Below are 24,799 nucleotides of genomic sequence, written 5' to 3' on the forward strand. Positions count from 1 at the left end.
GATAGAAGAAGAAACCATGTCCTTCTAAAGCACTATGATTAGAATCTCATTTAGAATATTTAATAAATGGTACAAGGCAAGTAATTAAACAGTTCAGTGTAGTATATTTGTTCCAGTTTAGTTGTATCTAAGCATCTGCCACACAATGCATGCTTCTGAAATTAACAGCTTTTAAAAATAATTCTCAGTAAATCACCTCACAAAACTTAAGTTTTCATGAATATGTGTAGCTATATAATGATGTCACCAATAATTTTAAGCCCCAAGTGAGAATTTTAAGAAAGTGAGGAATAGATTTAAAAAAAAATTAAATGACCTGAAGAAGGAGGGGAGAGCCTTAGAGACTGATCTAGCAAAAGATCCCTAATGTCTAACCACTTAACAAAAAACTTGTTTTAAGTTACATGCCTAAATACATACCATAAATACACACATAACGCACACTTAAAGAAGGGGAAAACTAAGCAAACAAAAAATAAACTACCAGAGCAAAACTTTTAATTAACTGGAATGCTAAGAGACTGAATATTTTGGTTAGCTGAAAGTAAGGTAAAAAACTTTGTTTTCCAAACTTGCCGATGACCATTCCAAAATGCATAAACCTACTATACAGGTTTTATAAGTAGTACTTGTTTAAGAACTTTTACTTCAGTTCTTAATTGATGTTCCAAAACTCCTAGAACTTCAGAGTGCTTAATTTTCATTGTAAAGTACTAGAAACAGAGACAGTACTGAAGTAATTGGGCTTAATATACTCTGACACAAGACTGCTCAGGAAGTTAATCTTTTAAATAAAATATTATAGGAAATCATTTGCATCTCCATGTAAGAAAAAAGTAAGCTACTTATTATATGCTTCATTTACTCGTGGCACAGCTAACTGAATTAAATGTATTTAAGGTATCTTGTATCCTATATCTTCATTAAGTTACATGTGTATTACTACCTTGCCTATAATTCACATGGACCCAATAAACTGTTAATTGGCTATTAGGGTTCAAAATACAGTTATACAACACAATTTTTACCTTCAGATTGTGTATTTGAAGCTGGTAAGTTATCTGGCTGATGTGAAAGAGAGTGGTGATGTTGGGGTTGATGGAGAGGATCAGAATCTTTGGATCCAAATGCAACAACATCTGGGGTATAAGATGATATGGAAAACACATTGCGGGACAATTGTTCCTGGGCAGTTAAAATGCTGGCCGATCCAGATGATGAAGCATGAGAGCCAATGATCTGGGTTGCACAAGAGTTTCCATTTTTAAACAGTGAGTCTTTCAAAGTATTCTTACTGGAACTAAGACATCGAGACCTAGCAAGAGAAGAATACAACTTCAATATCAAATAACAAAATGTAGAATTAAATTCACTTGAAAAATGTTTCCGTGACTCACAAGTGTAAAGGAAAGTGTGTGGTGGGTTTGGCTACAGAAAACTGTTTCCCTGTGACCATCTGTAGAAGCTGTCTGTAAATCTCTCGTTCTTCCTCTTGAACTGTCTATAAAAGAAAAAAAAAATCTTAAATACATCCAATGAGGCAAATGTTTCTCAAAGTAGTATCTAGACTCCCAGAAGCTCTGTCAAAGCTCTGTCAGCGTCCTCATGATAATTAAGAATTATGGTTCTTTAATCATATTCTAGAAAATTGTAAAGTATACATAAGAGGAGTTGAGTGAAGCAAATACCAGACAGTATATTTTGGAAAATTATGGGGCATATACGTAAATAGAGAAACTACAGGATATGAAAGCAGAAGGCCACTTTTGTGTCACTTATAGAGTGCCAGAAATAAAACATTTGAGGACTTCTAAATAGGAGTCCAACAAATCCCTTGACTCCTAATACCTGTTAGAAAAACCACAAGGAAGTAACCAGAAGAGTCAAGTGGGATATCTTGCTAAAGTTTCCTATTCTATCCAATTTTTAAGAGTGTAAGTATTTTCCAGAGATGGTTTTCATTATTTACCTTTTTTCCCCCCTCAAGCCCCAATACTGAATTTAGGGAAAAGCACATACTTTACATCTACAACATAATTCACTTATTGACTTAAACACCTACTATGCTCCAGTCACTAAGATACCGCACTGAATAAAATAAAGTCCATGCCCTTGTGAAGCTTACATTACAGGTGAAAGACTGACAAATAAACTAGTCAAGTAGTATGAAGAAAATGAAAGATAAGAGAATAGAAAGTGATGGAGGAGGAATAGCAAGAACAGGTAAGACCTTTCTAAAAAGGTGATATTTCAATAGAAACCTAAATCAAAGGAAGAAATCAGTCATAGAAATTTATAAACAGTATTGCAGGTAGAGTCAGAGCAAATGCAAAGGCCCTGAGACAGAAATATGCTTGATGTGCTCAAGGAATAGTAAGGTCAGTGTGAATCAGGAGAAGAATAATAAGAAATGAGGTCACTTAGCAGAGAACCAGATTACATAAGGACTTGTAACTATAATCATGGTAAAGTATCTACTCTGCACAGATCCCCTGAAGCAATGGGCTGCATTCATTAAATAACATGCCCCAGTATTTTCAAAATCTTATATAGAGTTTAATACAAGCACCAATCTTCACAAAATAATTTTAATACTTTGTGCCAGTGCTAGCAACATCCTACACTGTGACATTTCAATATGCACATAAGCACTTCATTCAGTTTCAAATGTTTGTTAAAAGCTCAGTGAAGGGACTTCCCTGGTGGCGCAATAGTTAAGAATCCGCCTGCCAATGCTGGGGACACGGGTTCGAGCCCTGGTCCGGGAAGACCCCACATGCCGCAGAGCAACTAAGCCCATGCGCCACAACTACTGAGCCTGTGCTCTAAAGCTCACGAGCCACAACTACTGAGCCCACATGCCACAACTACTGAAGCCTGCGTGCCTAGAACCTGTGTTCCGCAACAAGAGAAGCCACCGCAGTGAGAAGCCTGTGCACTGCAACGAAGAGTAGCCCCCGCTTGCCGCAACTAGAGAAAGCCCGTGCACAGCAACGAAGACCCAACACAGCCATAAATAAATAAATAAATAAATAAAATTTTAAAAGCACAATAATGCAATTATCTATGCAAAGGTAAAGAGACACTAAAATTTTTCTTCTTGAATCTTTTTTTTTGTACATAGTAAATTTCAATTACATTGTCAGTATAATGTTACTGATCTAACAAGATACATCTTGTACTGTGCTGCAATGACAACTCCTTATGAGAAAGAGATATCCTTAAATCTGAATAGTTGAGTGATCAGAAAAGGTAGAACTAGTTGAGCATTTGGTGGCAAAATAGACCCAAGAGAAAAAACAAATTTGCAATGTTCTATATGAAGAAAATAAACACCATTATTTTATCCCTTAGACATTAATATTATATTCAAGATGATGGTGGTCTTTTTTAGTGTTTGTGAAGAAACTGTCTACAGTATTAAAAACCATAATTAAAATAAATGCCTCTTTATTAAAACATAAATTGGCTATTATGAAGATTCTTCAAGTAGATAATATGAAGAATGAAGCATCATTACAGATTATTAGATTGTAAGAGAGATCTTTGCCAACCAACTCCACTGCGATCTATATACAGGAAAGCTGTGTTATCTGGCACTTTAATGACTGGAATTTTGAATACCCCTCCATGTAAATCTTGACTCCACCTTCCCACTACACCAAGTAACCTAATCCACTATACTATGGGGTTAACAGTATGTTGTTTTCAGGGGTGGTAAAATGGAAGGAGGGAAGGGAAACCGTAAGCGGAATACCACACCTGAGTCATGGATATTAACCCAATCATTTTAGTTCATTTTCACTGTCCCAACAAACTACATCTTAAAAAGCTTTGACTGTATTATCATAACATAGGGAGCAAAGTAAAGCAGATAAACTGGTGTAGGAGGTTACTCTGCATACCAAGGGAAAATAAAAAATATGCCCATCACTTAAAGACCTCCAGAGAACACCAAGAATAATGAGGTAAGAAAGGACCTTTATTTGTGGTACCCTAAACACTTCACCCAAAAGGGGAAACATGAGGTGGGGGGAAGAATAAATCAGGAGCTTGGGATTAACGTACATATACTACTATATATAAGATAGACAACCAACAAGGACCTACTCTATGGCACAGGGAAATCTACTGAATATTCTGTGATAACCTATATGAGAAAGAATCTGAAAAAGAATAAATATATGTATAACTGAATCACTTTGCTGTAAACCTGAAACTAACACAACACTGTAAATCAACTATAATCCAATAAAATTTTTTTAAAAAAGACTTAAACCATAAAAAGTTAGAAACATTTCCCTCCTTCCTGATATCACATAGCGAAATGTTTTCTTGAAATAAATTTTTATGCTTAGGACTTCCCTGGTGGAGCAATGGTTAAGAATCCGCCTGCCAATGCAGGGGACACGGGTTTGATCTCTGGTCTGGGAAGATCCCACATGCCGCTGAGCAACTAAGCCCACATGTTGCAACTACTGAGCCCGCAGCTGCAACTACTGAAGCCCATGCGCCTAGAGCCCGTGCTCCGCAACAAGAGAAGCCACCCCAATGGGAAGCCCACACACTACAACGAAGAGTAGCCTGCGTGCAGCAACGAAGACCCAACGCAGCCAAAAAAAAAAAATTTTTTTTTATACTCATAAATAAAACATGAATAAACCAAGGAGCCATTAAGCAACTCAGCTAATGCAAATTACAAGAAATCTAGATTAACTGAACGCAGAGTTGATTTTTAAAAATAATTTAACACACACAAAAGTCCCCCACAAATCTTTTTCCCCAATAAATGTATCTTCAAAGAAAAGCTGCTGTCTGAGCCTGAACAACCTTAGTCATTAGACAACATAAAATGAACAGAAATAAATCCATATTCCAAATAATTATCTGAACTCCTTCAAATCCCATACTTTCTGTTTAAACTGATTTATGGTTTAAAAAAGAAATTACAGGGCTTCCCTGGTGGCGCAGTGGTTGAGAGTCCACCTGCCGATGCAGGGGACACGGGTTCACGCCCCAGTCCGGGAGGATCCCACATGCCGCGGAGCGGCTGGGCCCGTGAGCCATGGCCACTGAGCCTGCGCGTCCAGAGCCTGTGCTCCGCAACGGGAGAGGCCACAACAGTGAGAGGCCCGCGTACCGAAAAAAAAAAAATTACAGAAAAAAGGTTAAGAAGTTTTCACTGTTCTACATGTTTATTTGGAAGTTATAAGAATTTACGTTTTGTTTAAATGATGCAAGGCACTTTTCTTTTTGGGGTTTCATTAAACAATAAAACACTGGCTGGGTATATTACATTTTATTTAGAACCATTTCGGACAAAGAAAGAACAGTCTAAGCAACTCTCAAAATTTTAACACATATAACATTTGGCTTTACCAAAAGCAAATGCAAGATGCAAGGAGGTAAGTCACTTGAAACTTCAAACATAATCCTTTTTTGGAGCATCTGGTAGTATAAAGTAAAAAAAAAATCTTTCTATGTATAGAACTTATTAAACTATTTTCTATTGAGAAAGCAAATCAGGAAATTGAGAGGAAAGGAAGCTATAGTTGGATAAAATGTTAAAGGAAGTTGGCTAACGTTATGTTTCAAACTTAATAAAGGACCAAAGAAAGTTTAGTAAGTATAAGGACAATTAGTATGTTTTTCTTAAAAAAAAAAAAGAAGAAAACCATCAGTGACATCTATAAGGCAGTCTAACATCTTAAAATGCTGCTCAATATGTAGCAGAGAAGCATGTCTGGAAGCAACATATAACTGAAAAGAAACTACTTGTTTTTACTATTTAACATTTCTATTGTCCTTAATATTTTTTTTTTCCTAAACAGAAACTCTCATCATCTGTAACAGTGCTGAGTATCTTCTGTGATAATGGAAATGATCTCTGTTTGTACTGTCCAATATGGTAGCCACTATTCATATATGGCTAATGAGTATGTGAAATGTGGCTAGTGTGACTGAGAAAGTACACTTTTATTTAATTTGAATTAACTTAAATAGTGCACGTGGCTGGTGGTAACCCTACTGCAGTGGTCCCCAACCTTTTTTGGCAACAGGGACCGGTTTCGTGGAAGACAGTTTTTCCTTGGAACGGGGGGAGGGGGGGATGGTTTCGGGATGATTCAAGCGCATTACATTTATTGTGCACTTTATTTCTATTATTATTACACTGCAATATATAATGAAATAATTATACAAGTCACCATAATACACAATCAGTGGGAGCCCTGAGCTTGTTTTCACTTGCCACTCACTGACAGGGTTTTGTGAGTCTGCAAGCAATTGATTTATTATGGTCTCTGTGCAGTCAAACCTCTCTGCTAATGATAATCTGTATTTGCAGCCGCTCCCCAGTGCTAGCATCACTGCCTCAGCTCCACCTCAGATCATCAGGCATTAGATTCTCATAAGGAACGTGCAACCTAGATCCCTCACATGCGCAGTTCACGGTAGGGTTCGAGCTCCTACGAGAATCTAATGCCACCGCTGATCTGACAGGAGGCGGAGCTCAGGCGGTAATGTGAGCGATGGGGAGTAGCTGTAAATACAGATGAAGCTTCACTTGCTCACTGCCTACCGGCCACTCGCCTCCTGCTGTGCAGCCCAGTTCCTAACAGGCCAGGGACCGGTACCGGTCTGTGGCCGGTGTGTTGGGGACCCCTGCCCTATTGGATAGTATCGTTCTTTAATGTTGCCCTTCAATCAGCCATCAGCCAAGTGGTGGTAGAGCCACCACCTGCGTATTTCCAAATTCCTCTTCCTCATGTATTATCTTCAAACCCGTTGTAAGACTGAACAGCACAGTGGTGACATGTTAATTCCGCAGATAGCTTCATATTCCTGAAGGTGTTAGACAACTCCAGAAGTAAGATTCATACACAATTCTCCTTCTTTAACATAAGCAACAGATGTCTCTTGGAGATCCCAATATTTCCATGGAAAATAACTTTTCCTCCAGCTTATAAGCTCCCATCAATAATTTTAGTCCAGGGGGAAAAAGTAACCTTTTAACCTGGATTATCTGTAATATCCAAGACTAAATATCTAAATCATCTGTTGAGAGTTTCATTTAATAAAGTTTGGTCCAATATTTCATCTCGTGCATATAATATGGGTTACTCCATATTCCTACACTATAGGTGACTTGCTTTTCATAGCAGATTATAGACCTAAAAACAACTGAGGCAAAATTCCCTGCATCTCTTGTTCCATAGGATAGGTTCAATCCTTAGCATCTTTTTGACACTGCAGAAGGAAAGAGGAACCAGCTTCATGTCCTCCTCCCTTGACCCAGCCTGTGGCCTGGAAGGTGGATTGGAAGGATGAAAGTATTGGGTCAGCCCAAGTCTTCAGGCTGGAAGTGGAGGTGAAAGGAGGAGGGGCTGAGTGGTCCCAAGGACTGATTGGCTAGTGGGTGAATGGGGGGCTTACAATGAACACATTCTAAAGGGCACTGGTGATGCCAGCAGCAGCCACACGGGGCAGGGACGGGTTTGGGAGGCCTGTACCGGCTGCCATGCTGTTACCGTCTCAGTCCCCACAAGTCTCTCGGTACCCTGCTGGCTGCCTGCACTCTAGCACAAGCACAACCCCCACAGCTCCAGTAACTAAAAAAGAATTATTTATGTATGTAATAACTGATACGCAGATCGTGCTAAATTCAATGTTACAAAAGGTACAGTGAAAAATAAATCGCCCTTTCATAACTGTTGCTCAGCTCTTATCACCAAATGCAACTGGTGCCAGTTTCTTGTCTATCCTTCCCCCTGATAATTATGATTTACTAGCTCTGTCATCCTCTGCTTGAATATTTTAGATTCAATACAAATTTAAAACCAAAAAATATACAGCACTTTAAACTAACTATGTAACAAATAATCAAGTTTTGCCACCTAAGAGATCTTCACCGCCAAATTACAAAATTATTTAGCACATAATGCTATATTCTTGACTCCACGGTCTGTAAGCACCAATGGACAGGAACCACATAACCATGCTGTATAACAGAAAGCATACCTTCTAGACTCTTGTAGAAGAACTGGGCTGCAGGCTGGCCATTTATTAGTTGTGTGACCTCTGACCTTTACTTTCCAACTTTGTAAAATGTGGTTATTACCTCATCTCTACCTATTTCACAAGGTTAAAATAATTCAAAACAATAATACATGTGGAAAGCACACTGGAAACTCTAATGCTATATACGTATGAGGTCATTATTATTCATTTGTATCTCCACAGCAACCAGTCCAAACCTGACTAGATGCACAATAAATATTTAATTGAACAGGTGTAAGCACATCTCCTTATTGTATAAATTATATGTTATATATAAGGAATTGATTTTTTCCTAAGTTTACTGAATGAATATAACACAGTGTCAACACAACATCTTTCTTGTGGAGAAAGTTTATGATCTCAAAGATCTTACTCAAATGAAAGGATGTAAATTATTTAGCTGGCTTCTTGATTTTTCTTTTATATTGAGGAAAAATTACCCTAGTAAGAAGGGCAGGTATCAAATCCAGCAAGGTTAACAGCTTTGCCACATGAAACTAGAGCTTTAATAAGGGTTCAAAAGAGAACAGAGATAGTTTGATGTATGAGAAGCCACTCAGACAATACTGAAGATTAAGTGTGCTGTCCAACAGGAATAGAAGATGGTAAGAAAAATACTGAAGTCCTGCTAAGATATCTCCTTACTTTCTTTAGAAGAGATGCTGGCACTCAAAAAGAGCAATTAAGAAAGAAAAAAAAACACAGAAAGGATTAATGGAATGGTTAATAAACATCTAAGCCAGAGGGAACAAATGGCTGAATGTAGGGAGAGTCTTTTAGTAGCTTTTGTTGCAGGTTTTCCTTACCTCTTCTGCTGTACTAATGTGTCGCCTCTGAGTTTTCTTGGGGCTCAAAAGATTTCGACGACATGAACCACTCCAAGATGGACTTGGAACAGGCTTAATAGGAAAAGATTTTTCATATGCAGACAAATGACAATGATGGTTTGACTTTCCTGTAAAAGTGTTTGATAATCCACTAAAAAAAGAAAAAAGTTTGTAAGAAAAGACAAGAACAGTAAGTAAAAATCTAACCAGGTGATTATTTTCACTTTTAAGAAATAACAAAAACAAAAAATTAGCAGAATGACAGATGTACCCTGTGAGGGAAATACACAAGAAATGATACATGAGTTGCTGCATTAGGTTCTGCCACTTAGGAGGTCTTAAACTGCCAAACTATGTAATTATCAAACACATAAAATTGTATTTCTTAGCTTCTCCATCTATAAGTTCCTTTGGTCAGGAACCATAGACCTGTGTGGTATGACAAAAAGCCTATCAGATTAGACTTCTTCAGAAAACCTGGGTTCTAGGTATGCACCTGGGTTCTAGGTATGCACCTGGGTTCTAGGTGTGCTAATATGCACACACTTTCTATTTACTCCCTGCAGTCCCCTCTCCCAGCCTTTTGGAGGGAATTATTTTAAGATTAAATATGCAAAGATGGATAAAGCTGAAGCTTCTCAACTGTTTTTCAATTGAATTTAAGTTTCCTAAAAGACCAACAGAGGGCTCCCATCCTCCATTAAAAAAAACTAGAAGGCTTTTTATGAGGCTGCATCACTGACTGCTCCTTCTGCCCTCACTATCTACCTCTTTTGAAGGAGAATTTTGCTTTGTTTCTTTATACCATACATGCCTCAAATAATGGGAAAAATTGGCAAGAAAAATATTTTTGTGAACTCAAAATCCAGTTTTATCTCTAAGGTTAGGTTAATAATTTAAAGTTTTTTTCTATGTGCTCTTTTTCAAATATCATTACCCAGCACAGTACTTGTGCTCAATATAATTAATTTTCTTTCCTTCTGCTGAGGATGAAGAGTAAAGTACATAGCTGACTAAGCTGAACTTATTGAAATGAACTCTTTAAATCAGTACATGTGGTCTGATCCAAATGAAATCAGACTAGGTCTAAAGAAAATTAAAAAGTACATCTATTCCCTCTGACTCTTCAAACTGTAATGTTTCCTATGTGTGTTAGAGTGGGGAAAGGAGCAAGAACTTGGAATTTCAGAAACACGGTTCTTTTCTTAAGATGGGTAGATAATGGCTAGGAAAAAATGGCAAGGGCAATATAATTTGCTTGGTAAAGATATAATGAATTCCCCACAATGTCTTTTGTAGTTATTTCTCCTAGAGTGTGTGTGTGTGTTTAATGCAAAAGATTCTTCTTCCTAAAGAAACAGTATGAGAGCACTTGCGATGCCAGAAAGCAAGGGTGCTACCAACAACTAACGAAGTTGAGTCAGGCACAGACATAAGCCTGAAGGAACTTCCACTAGCCAAAGTTGTGAGAATGTAAGCATTAAAAGAATAATGATTGTAGTCGTGGATTAAAACACACTGAATCCATGACACTGAAAAAAGAACAGAAAAATTCATTTGAACCACATGAAGGGGCGATTAAAAAAAAAACTTACTTTGAAAATTGGTAATGCAAAAGAAAGATCTAATCACATACCCTGCCTTCCCAGTAGGAAAACTATTTCAGGGTAACCAAACAGCCCTAACCAATGAGGAAAAAAGCTCTCTCTTATAGCAGAGTGCCAATTAATTAGTGTAAAAGAAATGATAAAATTAGAAAAATACTACTTCATTAACTACTAAAATTATCATCAGGTCAAAGGAGGTCAAAAGGTACAAACTAGGCTTCCCTGGTGGCGCAGTGGTTGAGAGTCCGCCTGCCGATGCAGGGGACACAGGTTCGTGCCCCAGTCCGGGAGGATCCCACATGCCGCGGAGCGTCTGGGCCCGTGAGCCATGGCTGCTGGGCCTGCGCGTCTGGAGCCTGTGCTCCACAACGGGAGAGGCCACAACAGTGAGAGGCCCGCGTACCGCAAAAAAAAAAAAAAAAAAAAGGTACAAACTTCCAGTGATAAAACAAGTAAGTCATGGGGATGTAATGTAGAGCATGGTGACTATAGTTAATAATACCATATTTCATATTTGAAAGTTACTGAGAAAGTAGATCTTAAAAGTTCTCATCACAAGAAAAAAAATTTTTGTAACCATGTATGGTGATGGATGTTAACTAAACTTATTGTGGTGATCAATATACAAATATTGCACCATTATGCTGCACACCCGAAACTAATATAATGTTATATGTCAATTATACCTCAATTAAAAAATTACTATCAGCTAAGGATTATCAATTGATATTAATAACTCCTAGGCTGATTTGAAACTGGTCGTTCATAAAATGCCAAAGTAACCTCATTTAGATTACATTCTAGTCACAAGGGGGAAGAAAACCTAACTGTACAATTAAGGACCAGAGCACTATCACTCTAATCTAGAGGTCAATCCAGCATCACTGATGATAGGACTGTAGGTTTTCTAATATGATGTAACACAGCATCAGCTTTTATTAAAGTCAAAAATCTAGTTTATAAAATATACAGAGGATAGAGGACAAAATCATGATACTATGGGAAAGCAACTTGTCAAATCCAAAAGGTGGAACATTATGTAGAAAAAAGTCATGTCATAAAAAAAGGGGGTGCTGTTCAAGATTGTAAGAGACTTAAGGGTGATAAATACCAGAGGCGATTTTAAACTGCATACTGCTTTGGACAAACTAGCTGTAAAGGATACTTTGGGGTCAACTAGGAAAACTTAAATATAACTTATTCAGTGTATAAGATAAAATTTACTGAATGAAAAAGAGAAGATGATTGACTGAAAAAGATTACAAAAGAGTATATGAACAACATGAACTCATTTTTGGAAAAAACTGTGTGCAAACAGAAAAATATCTGGAAGGACATGTACTAACACATTACAAAGGTGACCTCTGACTGGTGGGAATATGATGTTTTTATTGTTTATTTGTGCTTATCTGTATTTTCTGATTTTGTACAAAGCATGCGCACCGTTTCTGTAATAACATTATTTAAAAAAATAACAGCATGGCATTATTGAGGAAAAAAAGCAACTTGCCAAATGATGCATACAGAATATCTTTAATGAAGATAACATATTTTACATTTTATAGTATTACACAGCATATATATCATTCTATATCTAAGCAAGAGAAAGTGAAAGAGAAACAAGCATAGGAAAAGATTTGGAAGGAAACGCATGAAGGGGAAGGGAGTAAGATTGTGAGCAGTGGTCAAGGGATCTTTGGCTTTATTGGCAATGTTTTAACTTTTACAATGTGACTGTGTTAATGAATTCTTATGTAATTTTTAAAAATATTAAGAAGTGGGGAAGACAATCCCTGGGAGTACTCACACATGTTTCCAGAGTCCATGTGCTGATAATCATAAAATAAAAACCATCTTGTTGGTTTCAATCAGCACCAGAAAGCTTAGCTTTGACTAAGCAGGAAACTGAATGATCCCACATGCCTAAAATCCATCACCAGAGTAATACTTAAGAAGTCATAAATACCATATTAAAAAAGAAATATTTACTAATATAATAAAGTACTTGAGGGAAAAGTTTCTAGCCCAAACTTCATCTGCCTTTAATAATCAGTAGAAGTTTGGTGAGGGAATAAGCAGGGCTTATAAGTTAGGCTAAATATGATCAAGTTCTTTCTGAGTCTAATTTTACAATAGAAGTAGTTGACTAAGGTGTAAGGTTGCTTTGGTTTAAGTCAGGTCTCTGCTCACATGAGAGCCTACAAAATGCTGGTTTCTTTGCTACTGAAGTTGCAGAAATTGATCAATTTGCACTTTAAGGTTCAAAATAGCCATATTGATTCTGAAGGGTCCCAATACACTCATATCCACCAAGATTTCCCTCAAAACTCCCTCTAATTATAAGATTTGGCTGTCACCAAAATCCAGGACCAAATAAATTAAAAGTTGAAAGTTCAAAATGAATTTGTCCGTATCTCTATGGTTTAAAGTTCAAAAGTGGTGTTACTTTTTAAAAATGCCAATGTAACAACTATCTTATAGCCATTTTCCCTTATATTGGAGGAAGACCTTGTGAACTGAGCAGCCAGAATACTTACCTTGAGGTCTTTCGGGTTTCGAGGTAAAGACTTCGGCTGTTTCTTGATTTTTGTAAAGTTGAACCTGATGCTGGAGTGGAATTTCTCCACTGGCCATTTGCACTCTGGCCAAAGGTTCTTAGGTCTCCTGAGCCAAGAAAACTGTCTGAGGAAGGGTTGTCTAGAAGAATAAAAGTTTGAATAAATCAAACAAATACCTATACTTGTTCTCCATATGACTGCAACCATGTCCAACATTGTATTCCAAAGTAATGTGGCATATCACCATGTCTCTAATGGAAGAAAGATCCCGGTCTCAACTGCCAGTAAAGTCTTCAGTAAGGGAACTTCTACAAACTATAATTGATTCAGCCATACTAACCTGAAAATTGATGAAGGAGCTGAATCCTGCCACAGCCATGTGCCTTATCTGCATCAATGTGACTCCGTGGTGTCCACCAAAAGTCAACATTTTACCCCAACTATATCTTGCAAGCACTCCCAGGCCTGGGCCTGAAAGAAGGTAGGCCAGACCAGTAAGAAAGCAGGTGGAGGGCCAAGGAGAATTGTAATTCAAATGAACAACAGTTATTGCTTAATAAGCAGCTGGTGTCACTTTCTTGTTTTAATTACCATGTTCACGACTCAGTGGCTCTGTCTAAGAGCAGAGATAACCTAATTGCTGCTTATTCTGGCCGGCTTATGGCAGGAATGACCCATCATTATGCATTTGGTTCTGGTATGATAACCTTCAGTCACTTAATGTTATAATCATCAGACATATCAGTACTCGGATGCTTGCTATTGCAATCAGACTAAGCGAGGATTAATTATTATTTGAATTTTCTGACTTGTGGCTTACAAACTGGGGTGATAAAAATCTTTCAAAGTTTCAGCTAGGAGTAGAATAATTTTTATAGCCTCCTCTCTCCATCAGCAGGATGGGAAAATTTAAAACAACACCTTCAAAATAACTTCAGATGTTAGGCTACGTAACTGAGGAGCACCAGTAGAAAGACAAAAATGTAACTCTCTACTCCCTGAATTTTGTCTAATGCCAACATCACTTTGAGGATCCTCTTTCAAAGCATTTTACTATGGAACTTTGCACAATATTACGTATTTATGTTACTTAAACTATTTAACATAGCTTTTGATACTCTATCCAAAAAGTTTGGCAGCTGACAAAAGTATCAGTTTTGTATTGTATTGGAATTTTTTTTTTAAGCTGATCAGGATTATCAGAATTTAGGCTAAATAAGATGGAAAAAAGGCAGCAGTCAGGGGTGGTATTAGTACCAGTTGATGCACCAGTGGATGACCTAATTAATAATTAAATTAAATTTACTTTCAAAATGAATTACAACCTTTTCCCTTTGTAATCAACAACTATGCTTGACATCTATTACTATTACTATAAAAATAAGAGACGTGAGGCTAATGAAAATGAGTTTCATTAAAGGACCAGAAAATCATTATCTTTAAGCAAAGTAATAACAGTAGAAATCTTCCTCTCTCATACTTTTTTTTTTTGTTAAAATTTGATTAGGGAATGATCTAACTAGAGATGTCTACTTGAGGAATAAGTCTACCAAAAAATGCAAATTTGAGACCAAGGATAAACCAGAGTAGCCTCCTCAATGGCATCTGACAGAGGTTTGGGCTTTAAAATTCAAGGGAAAAGCACAGGATCAGGCAATCTGTTTCACCAGAATAAGGTGGTTCCATCCCCACTCAACGAAATCACTGAACAGTGCTCTACTGCTGATGGGATCAAGCAAAGCTAGAAAGGGGCCAACAGGAGGCTGCACACATTCTTTTTTAGTTGACAGTTTAACCCAGTATTCTGTCATCATTAAGAAGTCAGATTGCAAATGTCACAAATAAGATTACTTATGTGTACATACACACACATAGAACTATAGGGAAATACACCAAAATTTTAATTTTGGTTGTGTTCCAATGATAGAATGATGGGGATTTTTCTACTTTTCTCTACAAATTTTCTACAAGGACAGGCAGTAATTTTATGGACATAATGAAATTTTATATTTAAAAAAAAGTGTGTCAGGCAATCACTTAGTATGAAAGTAACCATCAGTTGCTCCTGTTAACTTTCAGATTTATTTAGTTATTATGAATACAGGATGCTTTAATTCACCTTACCTACTAAATGCCTATTTGGCAACCTAACTTAACATATTTTCCAAAGATAAGACATTGACAATGATTCTAAGCATGAGCAAAATCATTTCTTTTCATCTTAAGCTACTTTTCTTTAAGGTTTAAAATGTTTTAATTTTCTTTTCAATTGTGCTCTTAATAAAATCAAGAGGTCCTCAAGTCTGACCAGCACTAAGTTATTAAAGTGAAAATGTTGCATTTTCTCTGCTTTCTAAATTAAAAAAAATGTTTTTAACAGTCTAATCTTGAGATTAAAAAGCAAATATTTAAAAAGCTTGATACAGAGAGGCAGATCCAGTAAAGTATAAATGGGAAGCTCCAGACTCTAGGTTCTGAAGTTTGAGTTTTTCCTGTGTTTGTTTTCATCTCTTAGTGAAGGAGGATAGTAAGGTAGGAGAGGAGACAAAGACCAGTACAGTCAGAATGAGGAGACTGAGGCAGGTAAACTGGGGACCCACATCTAGTCCAATCAAGAGGTAAGTCTCAAGGTGACTGACCACAGAAATCAATGTGGAAATTATTGGAAAAGAATAGGAGATAAGAGACAATATTCTGCAGGACTTGTAATGAACAAGAATGGGTGTGGCAAAGGAACAAAGTTAAAAAAGTACACAGTAAAAAGATCTGAATTAAAGTCTTTATTATAAGAAAAAAGTATACAGACCCTTGGCATTCACAGATTGAAAGCTCTGATTGTCAGTGAGCAACCTAGAAGGTCTGTGGCATGTCATAGGCTTGCTTGGTCAGGGGCTAAACTTGGCAGAGGCATAAATCTGAATCCTCTGCTTCAGGCTGTATTTTAGAGAATGAATCTAATAGCTCAGCAACCCCATTTCAATATGGTTTTATTATTTGCTGTTGGTATTCTCTAGTCATTATCATGTATAAAGTAACTGTTATGAATCTGTTTCTTTTCCTAAAAAAAGTGGCCTTCAAGTGAGAGATAAAAACTCTGGCATAAAATTTTGATATAGGGATCAAGTTGTGGCATGAGGACAAACAGAAAAAATACAACCCTCAAGAGTCATGTAACTGAGTAGAAAGCCAGCACTCTGGTTAAATACCACCACAGTGAAGAATATAGGGACCTGAGATGATCTCAGAAATATCCTTTGTGAATATCAAGGGTCCACTGAAATTTAAAAGAAAAAAGCTAAAACAAATTATTTTAAGTCATGTTATTTATAATAGCTGAAAATGGAGAGGGTGAAGGGGACCTAAACCATAGAGAAAATGAAGGAAATGAAGATACAGGCCCATTATCCTAAATCACAGCCCCCTGGATCCAGTTGTGTTTCTACATTAAAAATTTGGGGGATTTTACAAAGATAACCTGGTATGTACTACGTAGCACTTCTAAGTATAACCTGAAGCAGCACCCTGTTATCAAACATATTGATATATCTACAGTAAAATGTGTAAATATTCATATTTACAGAGATAAATAAAAGACAAAACATAAACAGTTAAATGTCAGTTCATGTAGCTTTTGCTAAGTAATGAATTGAGCTCAGGTCAGGTTTAGATGTCAAATAAATTATGAAAATATTTTTTGGTTTTCAGAGCTTTTTGGATTTTGGAATTGCACATAAAGGATTGTGAATGTGCATATAAATTCCATGGATTATGAGAAATCAACCGAAAAAGGTAAATAAGAAGAATAACAGGTAAGCAGATGGAAAATTTAAAAAATATATATTGGGCTAAAAAAAATCACATATTTTGAATCATAAAATGTGTACATAGATATATACTCAGATAAAAAAACAGAGAAGACCACAGGGTTAAGTAAGAGGTGTGTTAGCCAGGAGATCTTGAGTATAATTTTCTATATATGATTGTTTACTATTAAGCAATTACTTTAAACAAAAACCAAATATTCTGTCCAATGGTAAATCAGCATACAAAATTACAAGCAAACACAGCCTGAGTTCAAATGAAAATATTATCCACTCAACTGTCCTTCCCCTATGATCAATACTAATAAGCTATCAAGCCATATTTCAGGCTCTCTGCTCATCAGAAAGGCCTTTTCAACAATAATGATGGCAGAGTTAACTTCCTGAAAAAATTAACTGATTTTTCTATACAATTATGCACATACTATGTGGACACCATTTCCCACCCCAGAAGAGGAAATCCAGTGCCCAGGGTAAAGTACCACCCACCTAAATGATATTTAAATATAATATAAATCTAAAAGAGCATCATACTAACGTCTTTTTAGGGGAGGAGATCTCATCTTGCTGACAAAGAATCCTGAGGAAGCCAAATAACAACAATAATTATTATTTGCATTTCATATTTATTACCTCAACTTATCCTTATAAAAATCCCATTGAAACAGGTTCAATGGTATGGCTAATATTCCCATACTTGGGTCATGTGAGGAGATTAAAGCATGAGGAGTGAAAAGACTTTGGAAGACCACTATAATCTTCCTGGGTCATACTGCCAGGAGACTAACCAATAAAAAACTCTTAAGTTTCCCCAAGACAGAGCCAGATCATTGGAAATCCAAACCTTAGAAAGGGGGCAGATGAAAAGTCAGGCAGGCCAGGGGCTAGGAAAAGCCTAGAGAATGCTGACTTCTGTCATGGATCACAAGTTGAAAAGGCAAGCCCTTGAATATGCAAGCATGGCTGTGGCAGGTGCTAGACAGAAACATGTAGTTAACATTTCCTGCCCTAATGGAGGGACAAGCTTGGGTAGAAATAAATTTTCAGGATTTATGATTTCAAGCAGAATACAAATAGGCTAGCTCTGTGCTTCAAATCAGTACAAGTAACCTTTACATCACATACACATATCTAAAAAAAAAAAAAACCCCAAAAGCCAAAAACAAAACTGTATTGCTTTTAACAAGGGCATAATAGACAAGTAAGAGAATGGATTCTAAAAAAAAATCTCCCTTTAAAAAATATCTGGTTGAGACTAGATCTGTGAAGTATTATAGCAACCATACACAGAGAGCTCATTAAAATGATGTTTTAGTGGAGAAAATACCATTTTGCTTTTGACAATGTTTTCACTTTTAGAGACAGTAAACACAAACAACTTTCTAGGAAGAAGTCTGAAAGGTAGAAATGCCTTGACTCCAAGTAATGTGTCATACCTGAATAATAATTTGGATAAGCTGCACTTCTTGTAGAACAAGTATAAGATCGGTCCAAATTTCCTTGCCTGGAAGGTAAAATCTAAACAAAACAAAAGTTTTTTCTTAAACCATATTTTTTACAATAAAAAAAAAACATACACTAGGAAAAATATATAATTAAACAAGATTATGACATATTTCAGAATGTAATATAATTAATTATAATTCTATATATTATAAATAAATTAAGCTACATACTAGTAAGAAAGGAAAACATGATGAAATGATTAAGGCTTCGAGGGGAAAAATAGGCAAAATATCTGTTATACAACTTAATTCAAAGAATGCTCATTAGAAGGTAATACGTATTTAATATATCCTGTTCTCAAAGCCAGGTGTATCACATATCAAAGCAGCTGACAAAATCAACCTGGTTTTGATTCTCTTGATAACTTTACAGGACAGTTCTTAATCAGAGGTGCTGCTGCACCCCAGTACAAATCTGGAAATGTGTAGATATATATTCAGTTATCAAAATGATTACTGGGGGCAGATGCTACAGGTATTTAGTGCCCAAGGATGCTAAACATTCTGCACACAGCAAGGAATGGTCTCATCCTAATTAGTAATGGCTTCCTACTGAGAAAGACTGCTTTATTAACAGTCCTCAAACCTTGGAGCTTTTTTAAACTGCAGATTCTGATTCAGTAGGTATGGGGTAAAGCCTCAGATTCTGCTCTTCTAATAAGGTCTCAGGTGATGCTGCTGCTGGTCCCTTGAGAAACTAAGCTTTATAGAACAGAGAAATTTCAGAGGTACTGTATATTTTCATAGTTTCCCCCCATTTAACGCTCAGCAATTTTAAGACACCAGTTTAAAAGAACGCTGATCTGTGTATTAGTAATTGTAATATTCAGAGGAATAATAAAGAGTTTCTAAAAGGTATCATTCTCCAAGAATTTATACATAGCCTGGCTCTTATTTAACTTTAATGTATCAAATAGAATTCCAAATACTAGCATTACTGACTGTAAAAAGTTTACATATATTCCTGTGCTTTTGAGTGTGGCATTTAAACTCTATCAGATGAAAACTTAAGCCAAAATAATTCATTAATTAAGGAAAGAAAATTAATACTAACCTGATGGTCAGAAAGTGAAAGCTGGTCCTCTGGAAAACCTGTTTGTGACAGGAGATGGGTTTTAAATATGGAGTTGTGGTTCACTAAAGTTACTTCTCCAGCATCCATCCTCAGCCTATCAGCAGTATCATCTGGGGAAAGAGTCCGGATTAGTTCAAGTCACATAATTCTTCAATACCTACTTTCCTATGAACCAATCTTTTCACCTAATAAAAATGATTTCCCCCAAACACCTCTACAGTCAAATAAAACCGCTCCTTCATAACTCTTGGCAAGAAATCTCAAAATGTCACTGTTAAAAAAAACAGGCCCATGTGCAGAAATTGGTTAATTTGGAATCGAGATCATCTACTAAATAGTTCAAAACTTGTACAAGAATAAAAAGAGCTTAATTCAAAGTTTTAAAAATAATGAAATTTTCCCAAAAGAAAATTTTTATTTTAACTGTAGAAAAAAAAAAAACGGGGAAAAAATTTCACCATTCAAAGCAAATACTCTTAACCCTGGTTTATTTCCTCTGTTTCAACTCAACAACATACTTTAAAATTTAATCCACTTGAAAATTTTTTCTGCAAGAAGCATAATTTATTCATATAGCTCTTAACAGATATCAGCTCAGTTACTGTATACTGTGGCAGAACCGTACTTTATTACCATTTTTGAAACCTTTGTTACCATAAAAGAGTTAGAACAGGAACAAGTGAGAGTAAGGGAACTCAGTGATTTATACTGCTATCAGCAATGAGAGAAAAGGGAAACAAATGACCAGGAGAAAGAAGGTAGACTAAACAAAAGGAAAAAACAGTAGAGAGAAGACTAATGTGGACTTAAAAGGAGCATATGGGATGTTATAAGATCAAACTGTATAGATTTTTCAACCTATTCCTAAACTGACTACTAGTCTTGACCTTATACTGTTCCCTGTTATAGACATAAAGTACTATGAATAGCAGAAAATGTTCCAATCACAATTAATTCTCAATGCCACTAGCTAAATGAAATTTAAATTTTACCTTAATCAAATTATTTATCACATAGAAGGCAGTATAATAGTACTAAAGAACAAGGACCCTGGAACCAGTCCCTGAGTTTAAATCCTGACTCTGCCAGTTATAGCTGTGTGATCCTAGGCAAGTTTCTTAACCTCTGTGTCTCAGTTTCTCTGTCAACAAAATGGAGATAATAATAGTACCTACTAGGTACTAAAGTAAGTCCCCTACATACAAACGAGTTCCGTTCCGAGGGCACGTCCGTTAAGTCCAATTTGTTTGTAAGTCCAACAAAGTTAGCCTAGGTACCCAACTAACACAATCGGCTATATAGTACTGTACTATAATAGGTTTATAATACTTTTCACACAAATAATACATAAAAAACAAACACAAAAAATAAAGAAAACATTTTTAATTTTACAGTAACTTGAAAAGTACAGTAGTACAGTGCAATAAGACGGCTGGTGATTCTTAGCAGTACCACCTACATTACTGCTGCTTTTACGCTTGCTTCCAGACATCCTGGGCTTGAAATAAAGACACTGTACTACTGTACTCTATACAGTACTGTACAGTAAAGTACACAAAAGCACAAAGACTTGTAGAGGATGCACGCAAGTGACAATGTACGCCAGACACGTGAACTAACTTACGTGACTGGACACGCAAACGCACGTTCGCATCTTTGAAAAGAAAGTTCACAACTTGAAGGTTTGTATGTAGGGGACTTACTCTATTAGGTATTTTAAGGACTTAAAAAACAAGGCCTTGCACACAGAAATGCTTGCTACTGTGTATTTAGCTTTTTCAATACAATGAATGACAAAATGCTTTAAAATGTTGCTGTAAACAATATCCCAACCAAAGAAAATTGTTTGGTATACTGTATTACATAGTAAGGATGAGATCTCCTTTAAAATTATTATTAAGCACAAAGACACAAATATTGAAAATATTATTAAGCACAAAGATGCAAATATTCTTTCACTCCAGCTTATCTAATCAGAGTAACTAAAAGGACTGAACACCACTTCATAGTCAGTCTTACCCATGTCAGGTGTTTTCACATCACTGACTTCAGCAAAGATACAAAGTCCTATAAAAGAAGACAGAAAATAGAAATGTTACATTCTGAAACATCTCTTTCATGTCATTACAGAACAGGAAGCCACTCAGAAGTGACACCTGTATTCTTAGTGGAGAAAAATATAACATGGTAAGGCAAGCTGATGGGAAGAGAGCGGGAACTAAAACTAGCCTGAGGTAGTTCCAAACATTTCTGCAACATGTGTAATACTAAAGAGCAATTATGGACTACCCATAGAATCACAGATTACAGCACAAAGCAGGTTAGGAGAGCCAACCCTTTGCAGATTAATTTGCATATGATCATAAAGTTAGTGACTGCACTGAAATTACAACCTAAACATTCTTCCCAATCCATTACTCTTTCTATTACCTCATGCTAAACCATTTTATTTTATTTTACTTGGACCACTGTTAAAGTCTTTATTGAATTTGTTACAATATTGCTTCTGTTTTATGTTTTGGTTTTTTGGCCCCGAGGCACATGAGATCTTAGCTCCCTGACCAGGGTTCCCCCTGCATTGGTAGGCGAAGTCTTAACCACTGGACCACTAGGGACATCCCACTAAACCATTTTATAAACAAGTGACAGGTAGTGTGGTAGTCCTGTTAGGACTTCTCTTCCATACGTCTTAGCAGCCAAACAAAAAGTTATCAAGGAACACTTCGCAGTTGTACTAAGTACTTTTCCCCCCATCATTACGCAAACAGTTGCAAACCAAAGCCCCTCTGCCTACATGAAATTGTTTTTTTCCTCGATATATCTAATTTGCCCAGAAAAAGAAGTTAAAAGCCTAACTGGTGGAACTAGGTTAATAAATGTACCCTTGGACACAGGCTTCTTGGCAGATTTACAATAGGAGGAGACTAGAGATGGTACATATATATAGTCATAATCTTATCACATATTTTTAAAAAGATTGAGCACTTCACCAAATACATAGCACTATCAGAGCTTCAATCTAAGGAAACTGCATGATGATAACAGGAATTCTTTACGGCCCCAATAACGAAGTGCACACATAAAGGAAGGCTGCTTGAGCTCTTCCTGGCATAGGTACAGACTAAGCAGAGTAATCATCTGATTACCTAAGTCTTGCCAAGGAGGTTTCCCAAAGAATTTAAGCCCTAGGTTTAGGCTTCAAATATATTTCCAAATGCTCAACTTACTAAAAGGTTTCTATCTGGTAATTCTACAGATTATTCTTTCCGCTTCTTTCTTTTTTAATAAAGTCAAATTCCCTGGGTCCCTCATTAAGGAAAAAAAAATCCTATCAACCAATAAACTAGCAGTGGCTTTTTCACATTTCACTCTTTCAGGTCATCCCATAACTGTCATTGCTAGTCTTTTTTTTTTTTTTTTTAACAAACCTACCCTTTTAGTATTTATTTAAAGTTTCATAACATACCTGTTTGGCTTGGGTGGGGAGGAGTGAGGGGACATTTTTTTCAGGTTTAGTTTTAAAATATTTGCTCATTTTCTACTGTCCAATCATTTCAGCACTTCCAAAGGTTCCCTAGGACACTTTGCCTCTCTTCTCTCCCTGTCCCCCAGCCGCCCCCAGCTCTGGGGGCCCATGGGCCAGGAGTCATCACTAGTCCTTTTTGTTGTGTTAAGAAGAATGCCAATTTAAAAGCCTGGTGCCCATTAGAACAATCCCATGTTAACTTCCTTTGCATTGCTGAGATAGATGTGAAGAGGGAAGCAAGCAAATCAAAGAATGTTAGAGATTATGTCCAGAGTGGTTAAGTGACTTGCCTGAAATCACAAAGATGGGGCAAAGGGAAGACAAAAATCCAGGCATCCTCACTTACAAGCAAATGTTCTTTCAATAAACAACACAAAATTTCACATCCTTTAGCATATCCTTATTCAAGGATTCATACACATTGGCAAGATAAAAGTAATCCCTAGCTAATTCTGGGGAATCCACACTTTTTTTATAATTGTAAGAATTAAAGCCCCACATTTACATTTTAATACAAATACATCCAGCTTCTTCAGTGTGCTACTTCCTTTTTGCTACTTTGCAAATACAATGGGAGAAGGAATATTTTACCCCAAGATTCAACATGAAATGTTGGACCTGGAACCTCTGATACCACCAAATTCTTTCAAGCATAAGAATTTTTTCCCTCTAAGAAGAGCATTCTAGTAACACATTTTCTACTTCACTTTGTTCATTTAATTTACTAAAAGAACATAAGTAGTTACAGGTATTCAGGTGAAGTCAGGTAAGTAGCTGAACACAAGATAACAGAAAATCTGAAAGAAAAAAAAAAAGATGGCAAAGTCCTGGCAATAACAGAATGTAATGAGTATGGTAAAACATTTATAAGTTTACATACATGCAAAGAGGTGATTATAAAAGTGAATGTTTAGAGCTATGATGAAGTTTTTTGAAAGTATATATTGAGGAGAGGCATTGTACAATTAGCTTTATGCAGGACCAAGATGTAGTAAGAACAATTTATGATATGAGAAGGGCTTGGAAGTGATCATATGAATTATCGTACTATGAACTCTGGGAAATTATGTTTATGAGACAGTTTGTACTATATCATTATGTATTTTTTTGTTGTTTTTCATATTTTTACAAGGCATCTCTCCAATTAGACTCTAACACTTTAAACACCAAAGATTCACTTTCTTTCATACACAAACATTTGCTGTGCACCAATAACATACAGGGGACTGGTGATACAAAGATGAATAAGAACTGGTCCCTGCTGCTGAGAATCTCACTGTCCACGGGAGGAAACCAGATTCATCAACAGATACTTACAGCCATACAATAAAGCTAGTGCAATTGGTAGGAGGTGTAGGAGTCAGCTAAAGAAAAGGAAAGACTTCCGAAGCAGCAGTCAAGAGTTACATCACCTCAGCTTGAGGCAGAAGAACCTGTCTTTTAATCCATTTGCTCCCTCTAGATTTGTCATCAGATGGGTGATACCAAGACCATCTTTGCAGTTGGGATAATTAATTGGAATTAGGTAAGAGTGAATGAGGCTTCTCAAGATAAAAACAAATGAGGCTTCCAAAATGGGACTAGAGGGAAAAAAGGGAAACACTAAATTGGAAGGTTAAGGGATCATGCTTAAAGAGATGCTTAAGGTTTCACGGTAACTGTAAATTCAAATTCAGTGTAATCTATCTTTCACCACGAGTCCTTAACACAAATTATCTTTATAGAGAGTAAAGATTTAGGAGATGATGCGAGCTACTCCATCCAAAAACATCCAATTGGAAGAGGGACCCTAAATCAAATAGTTAGTGGCCTATAAAAGGCT

At 36.5% G+C, this 24,799-nt stretch overlaps 1 protein-coding gene across 1 annotated transcript in view; it reads right to left on the reverse strand.

Annotated features, from left to right (window-relative positions):
• Nucleotides 1-24,799, reverse strand: part of SENP1 (SUMO specific peptidase 1) — a gene marked incomplete at both ends in the record, with an annotated part of 55,746 nt that overhangs the window by 30,657 nt on the left and 290 nt on the right. Inside the window, 7 exons of the mRNA XM_079714716.1 lie at nt 1,029-1,315; nt 1,398-1,501; nt 8,865-9,036; nt 13,030-13,189; nt 18,308-18,389; nt 19,431-19,561; nt 21,471-21,518. Coding sequence (XP_079570842.1) covers nt 1,029-1,315; nt 1,398-1,501; nt 8,865-9,036; nt 13,030-13,189; nt 18,308-18,389; nt 19,431-19,561; nt 21,471-21,518 — 984 coding nt within the window. The remainder of the gene's footprint in view (nt 1-1,028; nt 1,316-1,397; nt 1,502-8,864; nt 9,037-13,029; nt 13,190-18,307; nt 18,390-19,430; nt 19,562-21,470; nt 21,519-24,799) is intronic.

Source organism: Hyperoodon ampullatus (assembly GCF_949752795.1).
Source record: "Hyperoodon ampullatus genome assembly, chromosome: 11".
Classification (NCBI taxonomy): Eukaryota; Metazoa; Chordata; class Mammalia; order Artiodactyla; family Ziphiidae; genus Hyperoodon; species Hyperoodon ampullatus.